Source organism: Equus caballus, chromosome 21 (assembly GCF_041296265.1).
Source record: "Equus caballus isolate H_3958 breed thoroughbred chromosome 21, TB-T2T, whole genome shotgun sequence".
In the NCBI taxonomy this organism is placed as follows: Eukaryota; Metazoa; Chordata; class Mammalia; order Perissodactyla; family Equidae; genus Equus; species Equus caballus.
In genome coordinates, this window is record NC_091704.1 from 26,059,703 (window position 1) to 26,074,399 (window position 14,697).

General features: G+C 42.7%; 1 protein-coding gene across 1 annotated transcript in view; it reads left to right on the top strand.

Moving 5' to 3' along the window:
• The window catches only part of LOC138919786 (uncharacterized), a 102,101-nt gene that overhangs the window by 1,235 nt on the left and 86,169 nt on the right, over positions 1–14,697 (top strand). The window contains exons 2-4 of the mRNA XM_070246237.1: positions 1,856–2,008; positions 3,435–3,534; positions 7,193–7,295. Coding sequence (XP_070102338.1) covers positions 3,509–3,534; positions 7,193–7,295 — 129 coding nt within the window. The 5' untranslated portion in view covers positions 1,856–2,008; positions 3,435–3,508. The remainder of the gene's footprint in view (positions 1–1,855; positions 2,009–3,434; positions 3,535–7,192; positions 7,296–14,697) is intronic.

Here is a 14,697-nt window from a genome sequence, read left to right on the forward strand (position 1 = left end):
ATTTTTCAGTTCTGTTTTTTTCTTCATGCACAGGTAAGTATAAACAACATACACTCTTGGAGGAACGAGGCCCCCTGTTTGCTTGTTCCTGCCATGTAAGAGGGTTGGTTGGAGGGGATGGGGTTCTGACAGCCGTTTTCTCAATCTCAGCACACAGCCTGGTATGAGGAATGGATATTTATGTGAGGTTGTGTGGCTGATGGAAAGAGATCTTGCAACAGCCAACTTCCCTTTGGCCCCCACCCCAACCCCATGAAGTCTCAAAGGCCTAGACAAAAAGGCCAGGTAAATGCATGATCTTTGTCAGTCTTAAGGTATTCAACCAAAAGGTGATATGCCCCCCTGGAGACCTAGATTCCATCACATAGTAGCCTCTTACCTGCTTCTCATTGTACTTGACTTCTATTCAGCTATAACAAAGCTCTACTTCTGGTCCATTTGCTAGGCTGGAGGCAGGCTCTATGGCTTAGAACATGTGAGTCAGGCTGAGTGGTCCCCTCGGTGCTTTCTTCCTTAGGCCCAAACCCCAGCCTGCATAGTTTTTCCTCTGCTGGTAAGAAAGATCCATGCAATAGGGAAAGAGAAAGAACATTTCTACCTGAGGGCCCAGAGCAGAGCCAGTCTAGTTTGCTCAGTCCTGCCTCTTCTAGGTGGACAACTCCCAGGGGGCAAAGCAGGTCCTCCTCGCCGCTCCAGCACAGGCAGAGCCACACCGTGCTAATGCAGTTTGAGCTTCAGTGCCCTGCACTTACTTGAGTCCTTTCCAAGTAAATACTCACTTTCAAATCCAATTTCAAATCTGAAAATTTTTGTTCTTTTTCTTAAGGAGTGCTCCCCACATTGCATAAGATTTAGGTCCCACAAAGCAGGGGCCCGCTTCCGCATACCAGTGTGGCTGCCACAGGAAACCACTGAAGGCCAGTCCTGTGAAGGCACAGAGGCACTGAGAGGAAAGAGCGGGCTATGGTTATAAAATTAAAATATTGCAATGCTGGGGCAGAGAGGCCAGGCAGTTCTACTGTTGGATCCTTTAAAAAGCATAACAGGGAGAGATGAATAGTTGCAAAAATAGTATAGAGAATGTCTGGGGTCTGGCCCTGTGGTGCAGCAATTAAGTTCACAAGTTCTGCTTCGGCAGCCCAGGGTTCGCCAGTTCGGATCCCGGGTGTGGACACGGCACTGCTTGGCAAGCCATGCTGTGGCAGGCGTCCCACATATAAAGTAGAGGAAGATGGGCACGGATGTTAGCTCAGGGCCAGTCTTCCTCAGCAAAAAGAGGAGGATTGGCAGCAGATGTTAGTTCAGGGCTAATCTTCCTCAAAAAAAAAAAAAAGAATGTCTGTATCTTTCATCCAGATTCCCCAATTGTTAACATTCTACCTTTGCCTTATCATTCTCTCTCTCTTTCTTTACACACACACACACACACTTCTTTTTTTCCCTCATCCACTTGAGAGTGGGTAGCAGACAAATGAACCATTACCCTAAACACTTCAGTATATATTCGTTAAACAAAAGACATCCTCTAATAAAGCCACAGTGTACCCATCAAAATCACGAAATTAACACTGATTTTATGCTAATGTGTAATTCAGAGATCCCATTAGAATTTCACCTATTTTTACGAGAACGTTCTTTACAGGTTGAGAATCCAAACCAGAATCATATGCTGTGTTCAGTCATCATTTCTTTTCAGTTCATTTCAACTCGGGACAGTTCTTCGGTCTTTCCTTGCCCTTCAAGCCCTTCATAATTTTGAAGCGTCCAAGCCAGTTATTTTGTAGAATGTCCCTAAATTTAGATTTGTCTGATTCTTCCTCAGGATTAGATTAACATAATGATTTTTTTTTTCCAGGAATACCACAGAAGTGAGAATATGCACATGATGATGATCTGTTGTATTACAGACGATGTTAACTTTTTTCACTCGGTGAAGATACTATCTGCCAGATCTTTCTGCTGTAAAATCAATTAATAAGAGTTTCATGAGGTGTCACTTTGAAACTACGTAAATATCCTATTCCTCCTCAATTTTTCACTCACTAGTTTAAGCATTCATTGATGATTCCTGCCTAAATCAATTGTTAATATGAATATTGCCAAATAATTTTTCTAATTCCATTATTCCTTCTACATTTATTAGTTGACTATCTACTATAAAGTAGACTTTCTTTTTACCCTATTTACTTATGTATTTGTTTAAATTTGTATAGATCCATGGATTCTTATTTTATTCGATGTGTTATAATCTATTACTATCATTATTTATTTTAATGTCAATTTTTCCCAGATTTGGCTAGTGGGAGCCCTTTCAGTTTAGCTCCTATATCCTTTTAACTTGTCCCTATCATTTTTTGAGAACTTCCTTACGTTCTGGCACAAGATGTCCTAGGTTTATCTGTACTTCCCTTGTTCTAACCCTGGAATCAGCCATTGCTCCAAGGACACCTGGTTCCTTTACATGGAAGATGGTATTTAAAAACCAAGATCTGGGGGCGAGGTATGTTCATTGCTATGGAGGTATTGCTTCTAGGCCCTCTCAACAGAAAGCTAGAAAATAGATGTACGTACATACAGTCTCACATAGACACACACATCTATAGTTACTTCTATATTTATCTACTCATATCTATTAAAACCACTAGTTTATACAGATACCTCCAACTGCGGTCTGATGTCAAATGATTTATTCTGGCCTTCCCCTTTTCCATATTTGAAGACAGTAAGAATCCTACCTCCCATTATCCCCTGTCCCTTATTTTCTCAGTCCCTCGTGTGTAATTTGCTCAGTCCCTTTCATGTAGACAATCTCCAGATCACGTGTGCCATCTCCTTAGCCCTGTGCTAACAACTCATCCCAGCTGAGAACTGCCATCCGTACCACGTACCTATCGAGAGGTTCCCTGTTCCAGCCCCAACGGTACTGGAACCAAGAGCTACCCTTCTCCTGGCCCTAGCAGCTCACTGGCTTAAAGTTCTCCACTGGTCCAGCATGTGGCTGACATGGACCCCCACTGGCCGAAAGTTCTCCCCTAACCCTGAAGGCCGGGAGTTGCCTTTAGCTCCAGTGATGAATCCATCAGGAATTGAGATTTCTCCTGCCTATCTACACCCATGTGTGCTGGTTGAGAATTCTCCAGGATTTTGGTGGCTTACTGGTCAAGAGTAACCCCCAAGCCCCAGAAGTGTGCCAATCCATGCTGCTTGGGCACTGAACAGAGGCTTAATAACTGAAACTTACCAGTAAATTAGGGGACTCGGCCCAAGATGCTGTTAAGGTATCCTTTATTGATCAGGAAAGGGAGATTCAACAGATTATGATTGAAAGTAATTATGACAGAGAAATAAAATCATTTTAAGCTTAAATCCTATGCTGGTCATTTGCCTGCTTGCTCTCGGATCTATTCCTCCATCTTCTCCTCTCTGTATTATAGGCAACTCCATATCCTGGCTGCCTTGCCAACTGGATTCCAACTAGGTTTGTCCACTGGGAGGCACTGACAAAAGAATGGCGAGCAGGTGGAAGAAGCTAGGGTAATTTCTCCTTTCCCGTCTGCCCTGGGCAGTATCTCCATCAGTAGCTATTTCTCCTCTATGACTCTAGTTTCTGTTTGACAGACCTGTCATCGTTCTAGATTCTTCCAATTGACCTATGCTCCTGGGTTCCAATAACACCACCATCTTCCTTTGTCCTACCAGCCCCAAGAGTGGTAATGGCCTCCTGCTATTTCTAATTTCTTGATTACCTCTTTTCTGGTTCTCAGTTCTTCTATTGCCCATGTAACCAATTCCCTGAATTAAATTCCTTGTGCTTTAAACACATAGAATATTTTATATTATCCTAACCTGGCCCTGAAAATAGCTCAGCAAGTTGACTCTCCTTAATAAACATGTTACATAAGCTTGGTGCTGTTGTGGCCGACCTTCTCCCATTTAGAGCAAGTCTGTCTGAGAATGAAACCAACACAAAGGAAATGGAGACAAAAGACATGAAAAAATAGATCCCAGGGACTTTGAACAAGTTCTTGATTAACTATTACTCGAAGCCAGAATGACCCGTGGGCTTTCCAGTTACTTGAACCAATCAAACCACTTTTTGTTTTAGTCACAATTGTTACATCTCTGCGTAGGTGTGTCGACCGTCTAATTACAAAGTATGAGACCATTTGCTCTTTGATCCATGCATGCTACGCAGGTTCCAGTCAAAAGTTGCATTTCCTGATGGAACATATCTCACTGTGTGATTTACTTATTTGTATTCTTAAAAAAGAGATTTGTCTTACAGCCTCTCCCTTTTATTTGTCCCTCTGTCTTTTGGTGTATGATTCCCCTTTTCTTTTGTGAGCTGCCACATTCTGACAGGGTCCCATATATCCACTACATCAGTGGAAGGGACAAAATAAAAAATTTATGTCATCCACATGACAGACCTGAAAAACTAGCCTCTCATTTAAATATTGCAAAAAATTGAGTTATATGCTACATAAGTGACAGGAGAATGGGGCTCTTAATCTATGTGAAAGGAAATTGGATTCAAGTTGTTTTATCTCTTGCAGATGTTCAACATTATTTTTGTCAGCTAGTAGTTAAGTTGAAGAGAGACATCTTTCTCAGAATAGAAACATGAAATAATAATGTCCTGCAGCATCATCTCATCATGTTAAACCATGAGATGGATGATATCCTGATGTGAAAAGATGCAAATGATACTGAGTTTTGAAGTATTTGTTGGGAGGGGAAGAGAGGCTGAAGTTTTGTTCTGTAGTATACTGCCTCTGCATGCAAAAGATGAGGAGTCCCAGAGAATCTTTGTTAAAAAAAAAAAGAAGGAGGCGTCTAGGACATAGTTTCCTAAGAGATTTATTTTGGACGAGAAGTCAGTAAAGGTTTGGGTTAAGATGTCCCTGCAGAGAGTTGGCACTAGCATGGGTGAGGACCCAATGTCCTTGGAGGCCGAGCTCAGAGAGCGTTGCTTAGATTTGCTCTGATCTTACTCAGGACATGAGGGATGTAAGGCTTTCTAGGGTGAGTTGATCATGGGTGAGCTGTGGCCGCTGGCCTTCCTCACCCTCTTCAGTAGGTGCTCTGTCTTCCGTCTCCTAACATAGGTCTATTTGTTACCCTCTGTGGCTCTCAATTCTCATACCTGAGTCATTAGGTGCCTTCTCTCTACAAGTTCAGCCCTACCCTGAGTCAGTCCAGACAAACCAGCAAGACATCTCGGCAGCCTCGGACAGCTGAGATCTGTGATCAGATGTGCCTCTTGAGACACGCTAGCTGGAGGGCTGGAGGGACATGACAGAGCACCCCTGAGCTCCGGGGTGGTGGCTTCCCCTGCAGAGCAGGGTGCTGTCTCAGTTTCCTATCTGACTCTGCATTGCATAAACTGAGGCTGGGATCCCAATCAACTTGGCGGGGCCCTGAGGTCTCAGGAAGAGTGATGGGTTCTGCTCTCTCCATTGGCCTCCACAGCTGTTCTCAGAGGACCAGGCATAGTTCTGGGGGGATTTCTTCAGGTGCCAGGCTGCCTTGTCCAGCCTCGCTTTGCTGCCCTCTTCCCTCTGTCTTCCTGTGCTGCTGCTGTGTCGGTGTGCCGCACATGTGATGAATGATGGTCCTCAAACCTGTCTCAGGACCTTGGATCCTCCCTGGATCATATGCAAGCATTAGAACATGACTAACCCCTGAATGAATTACTTTCTACTTCCATCCTGACTCCTACTCTTCATTTACACATTTTTAAATGTTACTATGGCTTGATTTGGAATGTATATCATAAATGACATTTTTTATAATAATAGTAAAAATTTAGAAAATGATAATACTTTAACTTATGTGTAGATTCTGTGCTAAGAACTTTACATTCATTATTTAATTCAAACCTGCAGAAAAATACCTAGAGCATCAGTTTTCAGATGAGAAAAGAGTCCCTAAGAGGTTAATTTCCCTCAGATCATATAGAATTGGGATTCCAATCCAATCTATGTTTGTTTGATGTTAAAGTTTGTGCTTTTTTTTTGGTGAGGAAGGTTGGCCCTGAGCTAACATCCATGCCAATCTTCCTCTATTTTGTGTGGGACGCCTCCAAAGAGTGGTTTGATGAACAGTGCTAGATCCTTGCCTGGGATCCAAACCTATGAACCCTGGGCCAGTGAAGTGGGGCATGTGAACTTAACCACTACGCCACCAGGACAGCCCACAAAGTTTGTGCTTTTAACCGTGAGATTATCCTGACTCTCTTAGACATTGGGTGTGTGATTTGTAACTTTTTATAATAATTCATAGTATGAAGGGCCATCTCACTGTTGGCTAAAATGAATATGTTGTTTTTCTATGTTGTTTATAGGAAGGAATGGAGCAGGAGGTGGTAATGAGAACAAAAAAAAGTTATTTTATTTAAATTTCATTGTACAGTGGCATTTATGAAGGCCTAAAAAAAATACAAGACCATCTTACATATTATCTAACGCATGTGTACTCAGGCTCACACACCCACCTACGCCCCTCATCTGTTTATACACACACATACCATTTTTGAGGGCTTATCATATGCTGGGTGCTTTACACGAATGATCTGCTCTCTTAGATCCAGGTTTCCCAGAAAGCAGAGCAGAGCCTGAGGCAAGGAATAACGTCCTGGTTAATTTTTTTGAGGTGTAAACCCAGGGCAGCAAAAGTGAAGGAAAAAAAGTGAAGCGAGGAGAGAAGATGAGCAGCAATGCGAAGGGGCGGTGCTGACCAGGCTTTGTAAGGAGCAGAGGGCGGGGCAGGCCCCTCAACGGGTATGTTTGCAAAGCTGCGGGGGCTGTTCTGGAAAGACTGCATAGAGAAACCAGGCCTCAGAGCAGGTGATTGGAGAGCCCAAGGGGGGGCCATTTATTTTCCTGTATCCCTCCTCTCTCTTTTTTCCCACTGGTTAAAGTTTGTCTAATTGAGGGGGATGGCCCCGGCCTGTAGCTGAGTGGTTAAGTTCGAGCGTTCTGCTTCAGCAGCCCAGGGTTTCGCCAGTTCAGATCCTGGGCACTGACATGGCACCGCTGGTCAGGCCATGCTGAGGCAGCATCCAACATGCCACAACTAGAAATACCCACAACTAAAAATACACAACTCTGTACTGGGGGGCTTTGGGGAGAAAAAGGAAAAATCTTAAAAAAAAATTGTCTAATTGAGAGTTAATTTTCTAATACTTCAGCAGCTGCCGGAATGTGAGATCCCAGGCCTTGAGGTGTTGCGTTTCATGCAAATCTGGAAATGGCGGGAAGACTGAGCAGCTCTGGTTGGCCAACTGTGTAGAGGTACGCAAGGAGGCTGTCCCGGGGCACGTCATTGGTCCCCCTTCCCTGGGTGGCGAGGGTCGAAGGAGGCACAAAGTATTCGGGTGGGTGTGTCTCCTGACAGTTCACAACAGCTCTGAGGGCGATGATTATGTTTCTCACTTTACAGCTGAGGAAATGGCCCAAGTAGCCCAAGATCTTGTAATAGTGAGCAGTCAAGCCAGGGTTTGAATTCAAATCAATTTACTTTCAAATTCTATGCTCTGTCCTGTGTGCTACCTAGATTTTCCTGCATGCTTTAATTTAACTTACAAAGAAATTGATGGGTGATACAAAGTTCTTGTGAAAAATACTGAAAATATAAAGAACAGAATAATCATCCCTAATCTGTAGACCCAGAAATAATCATTTAAACATCTTTTTAGTTTTTTAATAATATTTTGTGTCTTTCAGTTTTTCGGTAATATTTTTACATAGTTGAGATGATAATGCAAATACTGTAGCTTATGCTGTTGTCATTGATCACGTATCAAAAGTAGTCTCTTTGGTCGATGTGAACGTTTATGGTTCCATAAAAGTCCCTGGATATAGCATAATGTGCTCTGGAAGCAGCAGGTCTAGGATCCATTCTCTCCCTTTACTGGGGAGCAGGCGTGTGTTCCTAGGTAAAAGGTGGCAAGTAACCCAGTCTAATCTTGTAAGCACACTAATGACACACCTCATGACAAACTAAGTGATTTTTGCCTTGCTGGAAGGAGAGTCCTTATCCATGGAATGCTTTTAGCAGAATGTATTTTGGTGTCTAGGATTTCCTAGGTAAACAAACCTGGAATCTACGGATTTATGGGGCATGGCTCTCTGGAAAATGTCATGTAAATTATGTAAATATCTGAGTATAAAATGGAGATGTTTCAGATGTTTCCTGAACTAAGTAGCTCCTTCTGGGTAAGTAAGGTGGCTGCATATCTTTTTTTAGAGACCTCATTTATTCTCTCAGGCTAGAGCGCCTCTGATATAGGAAGAAAAAGACCCAGGTAGCGTGGCTAGGGGTTCTGGACCCCTCCCCACTGCACCTGTGCCTCTTCATTACTTGCATCTTTGACATTACTAGTAAAGCTTGATACTAGGTGAGATCTCTGATGTGTGTGAGTCTTATTTGACAATCAGATCTTTCTTGTGTCTTGTGCTGTCTCAATTAATGATCATTTCCTCATCGATGACATTTTAATTGCATAATAATATATTGTAATTCTAAATACTACTGTGATACACAACACTGATCACATCATGGGCCGTGTTTTATATCATTTCTTTGGAGTGATTCCAAGAGAAGGACTGTTCTATTCTCTACTTTTATAGCTACAAGAGGGAAACCTCTGCAAGAATCTATTGCCATACCTCCTGTTCTTGCTGCTGCACAGAGAAAGAGAGGGATCAAGGGAAAAGGAGGAAAAACGGAAGGAAGAAGTAGGAGCAGAAGGCGTCACTGATCACTAGACCCTTCTGCCAGCCTGGGATCTTTCTTCACTGTCTCAGGTCGCTGTTCCTGCTGTAACCCTTCCATTCCTAGATCTTGCTCTAGAAACCCCGCTGCTGCTCCAGAGCTCGGCCTCCTGGAAGGCCCACTCAAGCTCTCCCAGCTTCTTGCTATAGTGACTAAGTCCTGCCCCAGCTGCCGGAGAAACCTCAAGCAGCTCGGTGGTTCCGCAGGGGACACACATTCCTGGCATTCCAAATTGGAACTGGTGGTTTACAGCACACTGCGGCTCTTAATCTGGGGTTTGTGGAGAGAATCTGAGGGGGAGAGGGTCGGTGAATTTGGAGGAAGAAAAAGTTACATCTTTATACAGTGTACTCACTAATTCCTAACCAAAATTTGTAAAAAGCTCTGCTCCTCGAAAAGACAGCTGATTGAAGCAAGTGGCAGTGGTGTGAGCTCTCCCTTATCAAGAGCTGGGTGGAGGCATCTCGGCTATTTGTTCTTCCTCTCATTTAATAAGGATGGTCCCTTGTTCCCTTTATCTAGTCACCCTGTTCTGTGGGGAAGAGCAGCCTCTGACATACTACAGGAGCTCTTGCTGGGGGGTCCATCAGTCTGGGTTCTGATCTTTGCTCTGGTTGTTGGTAAATTGAAGGTTGCACTCTATCATCTTCATCCCTATCCACTTTGCCTTCCAGGAGTTTTTGAATGTCCCATGGGAAATGCCATTCAATAAGTCAAATGTTTCCTTTCTAGTGAGTAAATTATAATATTCCCCTCTCCCTACCACTCCAGTGCATTGCTGACATGGAAAAGTCACCATGAGAAGCATAGCCTATGACCCTTCCTCCTCTATACCCCCAAACCTTTCTAAAGTGTACTTCTAGGTAGTACAAGCTGGCCATTGAAACATCCCACCGATCCAATTTCTTAAGTGACGAAAAGTCAGAGGTACAAGGCACAGAGGGAGACCTGTAGAAAGCTTTGAACTGTGATAGCCAGTATTCAGCAACAAGATGCCCCTAATCTCATCTGCAGAGGGGTCTGGTGTAGCTGTCCTCTAAGCCTGGAACGGAGGTGCTGTTCTCATTCCTCCAATCTCAGACGCCATGCCTGAGGAGTACTGGGGCAGACAGAGTGTCATCCACCCATAGAAATCTCTCATGGTAACTTTTTGATTTCACACTTTTTTATTCCTAAGAAAAGAGGAGTTAAAACTTTGGGTGAAGATAGTTTTATGTGCTGCTGAGATCTGTTAGGGATGGGGAGGGATACTGAGACTCATGGGCTAACGTAACTGTTTTTACTGCCTTCATTCTTCTCTTGGGCTCTGTACCTATGTGGACTTTCAGGTTACTCACTCATAAACACAGTTCTCAGTATTCTCATTAAAAACCTTCAGTGAGTGGTCTAAGCTCCAGGTTGAGGGAAGACCCAGAGGTGAGGTGAAGAAGTGAGTAATGGCCAACAGAAGTTCCTGTTAGTCTAAAGCTGAGGGAGAAGTGCCCCACCCGGCGGGAAATACAGACTGACTGGCTGTGTGACTCATACCACATTTTCCAGCAAAATCACATGTGATTTTTTAACACAGAACCAGTAAGCCAATGAGTCAAAGATGACTAATAATCAGGATGGAGCCCTATAGATAGATTCTGCCATAAAAAATTAATAATAGTAAGAATAATAATAATGATAATGAGTGTGGAGTGGGGAAGAGAGAAACAATTTTTACAAAGTTGATGTAAAACATATACCACAGAGGAATTGCCTATAGAACTGGAGAGAGGGTACAGGGAAATTGTTCCCAGAGTCTCAAAGAGGTTGCTCATAATAAAAATTATGGCCAGAGAAAAAGATTTCGAAAAGCAATAGGAAGATTCAGGGAAAAATTTAAAGGTAGTAGGAAAAGATGGGAAATGAACTAAGAGAAATAGGAGAGAAAAACAACACAGAAAGAATAAATGTGACTAAAAACATAGAGATATATATAGTGGCAGGTTTGACAACATCACCCGAAATGAAATGGAAAAGAACAAAGCCATAAAAAAGATTACAGACAAGGTACTGGATATGGAAGAAAAATAAAGGAGATCCAATATGTACTAATTGACATTTCTGAGAAAGAGAACAGAACAGATGGAATAGAAATGATTTCAATACTATAAAAGAAAACAGTTTCCTTCAATAAAAGCCTGAATCAGCACATCGAAGGCTAACAGCATGAGCCAGTAAAGATTGGCACAACACAACCAACACCCAGTCATATCCTTAAAAAGTTACTGAATACAAGATCAAAGAAGATTTATATGGGCAGAAAAGAAACTAAGTCACAAAGAAAGGGAAAGTCTGGCTGATATTCAATGCCAAAAGATGGAGAAGGAATGCCAACAAAGTTCTGCATAAAACAAAGTGTTACGAAATAATTTATTAACTATACAAGTTAAAGTCTAAAGGCAACAGATAAGCTTAATAATGCTATTATTTAGGCAACACAGTAGATAGGAGTCCTTGGAAAAAATCAATCCAGTGGATCAGGAGTTGATTCAAAATAAATTTAACCAATTTACTGAATAGCTTAAACTTGAAATATCCGAATATAAAATCTTTCTTCACATTCTCCAAACAGTCTTCAAACCATCCTAGTCAAATCTTCCTTTCTTGTTCATTTAACAATATCTTGGCCTGATCCCATCACTTTTCCGGTAATTTCAAGTACTCCAAACCCAGTAAAGCCTCTTCTATCTCATATTCAATTCAACGCTCATTTTCTTTCCACTCCAAGGTTAGGCACCCATGGCAGATAGGGTTATCAGCATGTGCCACCTCAAAATATGCCTCTTGGCATATGAGCTATTTTGAGCAAAATGCAGTTGAGACCAGCAGCTGTAGGAAAAACTATTTACCCCCCCCCCAACTGCCTGAAAATAGGGCACAAATTTTTCCTTTTGTAAAGGAAATTCCCATTTATAAAGGAAATTTCCATTTGTAAAGATGTCTCTGTACCAGGAGGACAGCTACAACCAGAGACAGCTCTGAGCACCTGAGAGACTCTGATCTGCATTACAAGACAACCTCTATTATTCGACTTTTCCTCCTATAGTTCCTTCCCACCCTAGAAGCTCAAAACCCCTTTCCTAAGGTGGTATGTAAGCCTCAATCATCTGGCCGCATCCCTGAGCCACATTTTACTTTGTGAGCTCCCCTGCATAGTATATAATTAAAAACTTTTCTCTTGTTAATCCCTTTCATCAGTTTGATCTGTGGGCACCAACCAGTGAACCCAGGAGGGTGGAGGGATAAAGATTTTTCCTCCCCTACACAGAGATCCTTCTTTCTTCTTCCCTGCCTTCCTTTCTTTCCCTTCCTTACATCCTCTTTCTTCTGAGTCCTTTTCTCCTCTGGTGTGTTGTGGTGAGGAGAGATGGGGGAAAAGAGGTAAACATCACTTAGGTGGTGTCTTTGGGTATTTTTTAGGTGGTTATTGCCTCTGAGTCACTTTGTGTAACAGAGGTCCAAAGGCTGGTGTTCTCAAGTGGTGCATGTGTGAGTTCTTTGGGGTCGTTCAAGGACCTCTTCCTTCCCAGAGAAGGGGCTGGAGCTCTGCAAGACCCCTCTGCCTCCAGCACAGCTCCTACCTCTGATGGTCTACTCCACATCCTCTTGCCTAGTAGGCTGTCCCTTTAGACAGGGTACTACTGAGATGACTCAACTTGGCTACCTGGTGGGCACCCGACCCCCAGGAAACTCATGCATCTTGTCACTGAGTGTCTGCTGCTCTACCACCTACACTCTGCTATGGGGGACTGGAATTGGCCACCCCAAGATATGTCTCTTTGGCATGAGGATTATTTGGGGCTGATTGCTTTTAATAAACTGCAGACAGGAAAGGAGGCCCTGAGGAGTGGAATTTGCTTGCCCTTTGTTAGGAGACATTTACATTGTGAAGGAAATCTCCATCTGTAAAGATGTCTCCCTGTCTGTACCAGGAAGAAGGGGGATGACCTTATCTCTAGAAACTCCTATCAATACAGAATGCAGGGACTTAAATCTGCATTTTGTCTACTGTACTTGTGTGGTAATCTCCCGTGATCAACTCCCCCTCCACCCCCATCATCCTCCTTTGTCTTTAGCTGAAGATGATATTTAAGGTGGGGGCTTCAGCCTTTTTGGCGAGTTGCTCAGCTTGCCTGAGCCTCTCCCATGTATACATGTTATAAAGCTTTGTTTAATCTTCTCCTGCTATTCTGTCTCATGTGAATTTAATTTGTCCTCTGGCCAGACGAACCCAGAGAGGGTAGAGGAAATGTCTTCCTCCCCTACACTGTCTTGGTTTCTTTCTCCAGGTTTCTTTTCTCTCAGTTTCACTTAGGCACAGAGTGGGAGACTAGCAAGTGTACAGGTGCCCAAAGAGGCATGAGACTTGTCTCAGATTTTTTCAGTCACCACAAATCTCTACCAGGGATTCCTCCGTTGTCTGCTCATTTGCTTTGCTGTGTGTGTGTGTGTTTTGGGGGGAGAGCAGAGGGGGAAAAGCACAGCACAACCCTCCTAGCTTATCCCCACCATCTTCCTTGAGTTCTTTGTCTTCTGTATATGGAGGCTGGAGCAGAGATGATAACAGGGTTGGAAGTGCCATGTCTCTTGAAAATTCTGGAGGATGTGTCCGGGGTTCTTTGCTACTTCTCTCTAGAAAGTGGGGGTACTTCACATCTATGTTTAACTTGGAGGCTTTTTCTTCCATTCTGGAGGAGTCCCATGGAACATGTGCTTTACAAACTCAGGAATGAGTTGGGAAGCTGTAGTAAAGGACATGGGGTGAACCTGGATTTATTTTAATAGGTTACTAATTGTCAGAATTATAGTTACAGAATAAAATGCGTTTTAAATCTTGAAAACATAAAAATAATGGCTAAGCAATTGTTGGGAGTTGGAAGGAGGAATTAGAAGTGTCAAGTTTTTCATCTTTCATGGCAAGGAATAAATAGATATTGTTCTCAATTCAATTGTATGGTCAAAAGTTATGATTTCAATGTGTCAGTGTTTTCCCCCTTAATTCTATTTTTTTAAACCTTAGAGTAGTGATTCTCATCTATAGGCGATTTTGACTTACCTTCCCAGGGGCATTTGGCCCTGTCTGGAGACATTTTTGGCTGTCCCACCAGGGGAGGAGGGTGTTTCTACTGGTGTCTAGTGGGTAGAGGCCAGGAATGTAGCTAAAAAAATCCTGTGAAAGAATTAAAGAAGCCCTCCAAAATGATGTAAAAATTACTTTAAATTGAAAACACCCAAGCAATCAACAGCCACAAAAAGAAACATTGCCTAAACTTAGGCAGAGCCTCCCCAAAATACAGCAACCATTGATCCTTCTCTCAAGAGTTTCCTGTTTGGGAGAAGACTGACCCTAAGCACCAGGAATTTTAACTTAGTTGCCTATTAGCATCAAAAACCCAGTAGATTCTTCCATACTTTCCTGTTGATGCTCAACACTTTCCCCCTTTTTGTTAAGTCAGTATATAAATCTTTACCTCTGGCTCTTCAGTGAGTTACTCATCACTGAGTGTTCCAAAGTGCATGTGTAAATAAACCCTAACTTTTCTCCTATCAACCTGTCTATTGTCAGTTAACTTGCAGGCCCCCAAACATTTGAACCTAAGTGGGTAGAGGAAAAGTTTTCCTCCTAACACCTACAATGCACCGGTCAGCCCCCCACAACAAAGAGACATATTTTAAATATTAAAATAATTCGTTGGGGAGAAAGGGTTTCCTGAAGTTCAGTAATTTATTCAATATTATTACAGGTTTTTTGTTGTCGCTAAAGTGAAGTAAAATAAAACCAAACACTTAAACATATATGGCTCTTACACTACGATCCTGGTTTTGTAGAATTACCCCTATTTCTTCTACCTATGTATGTACATACAAGGATGTCTGGGATGGTGTTCA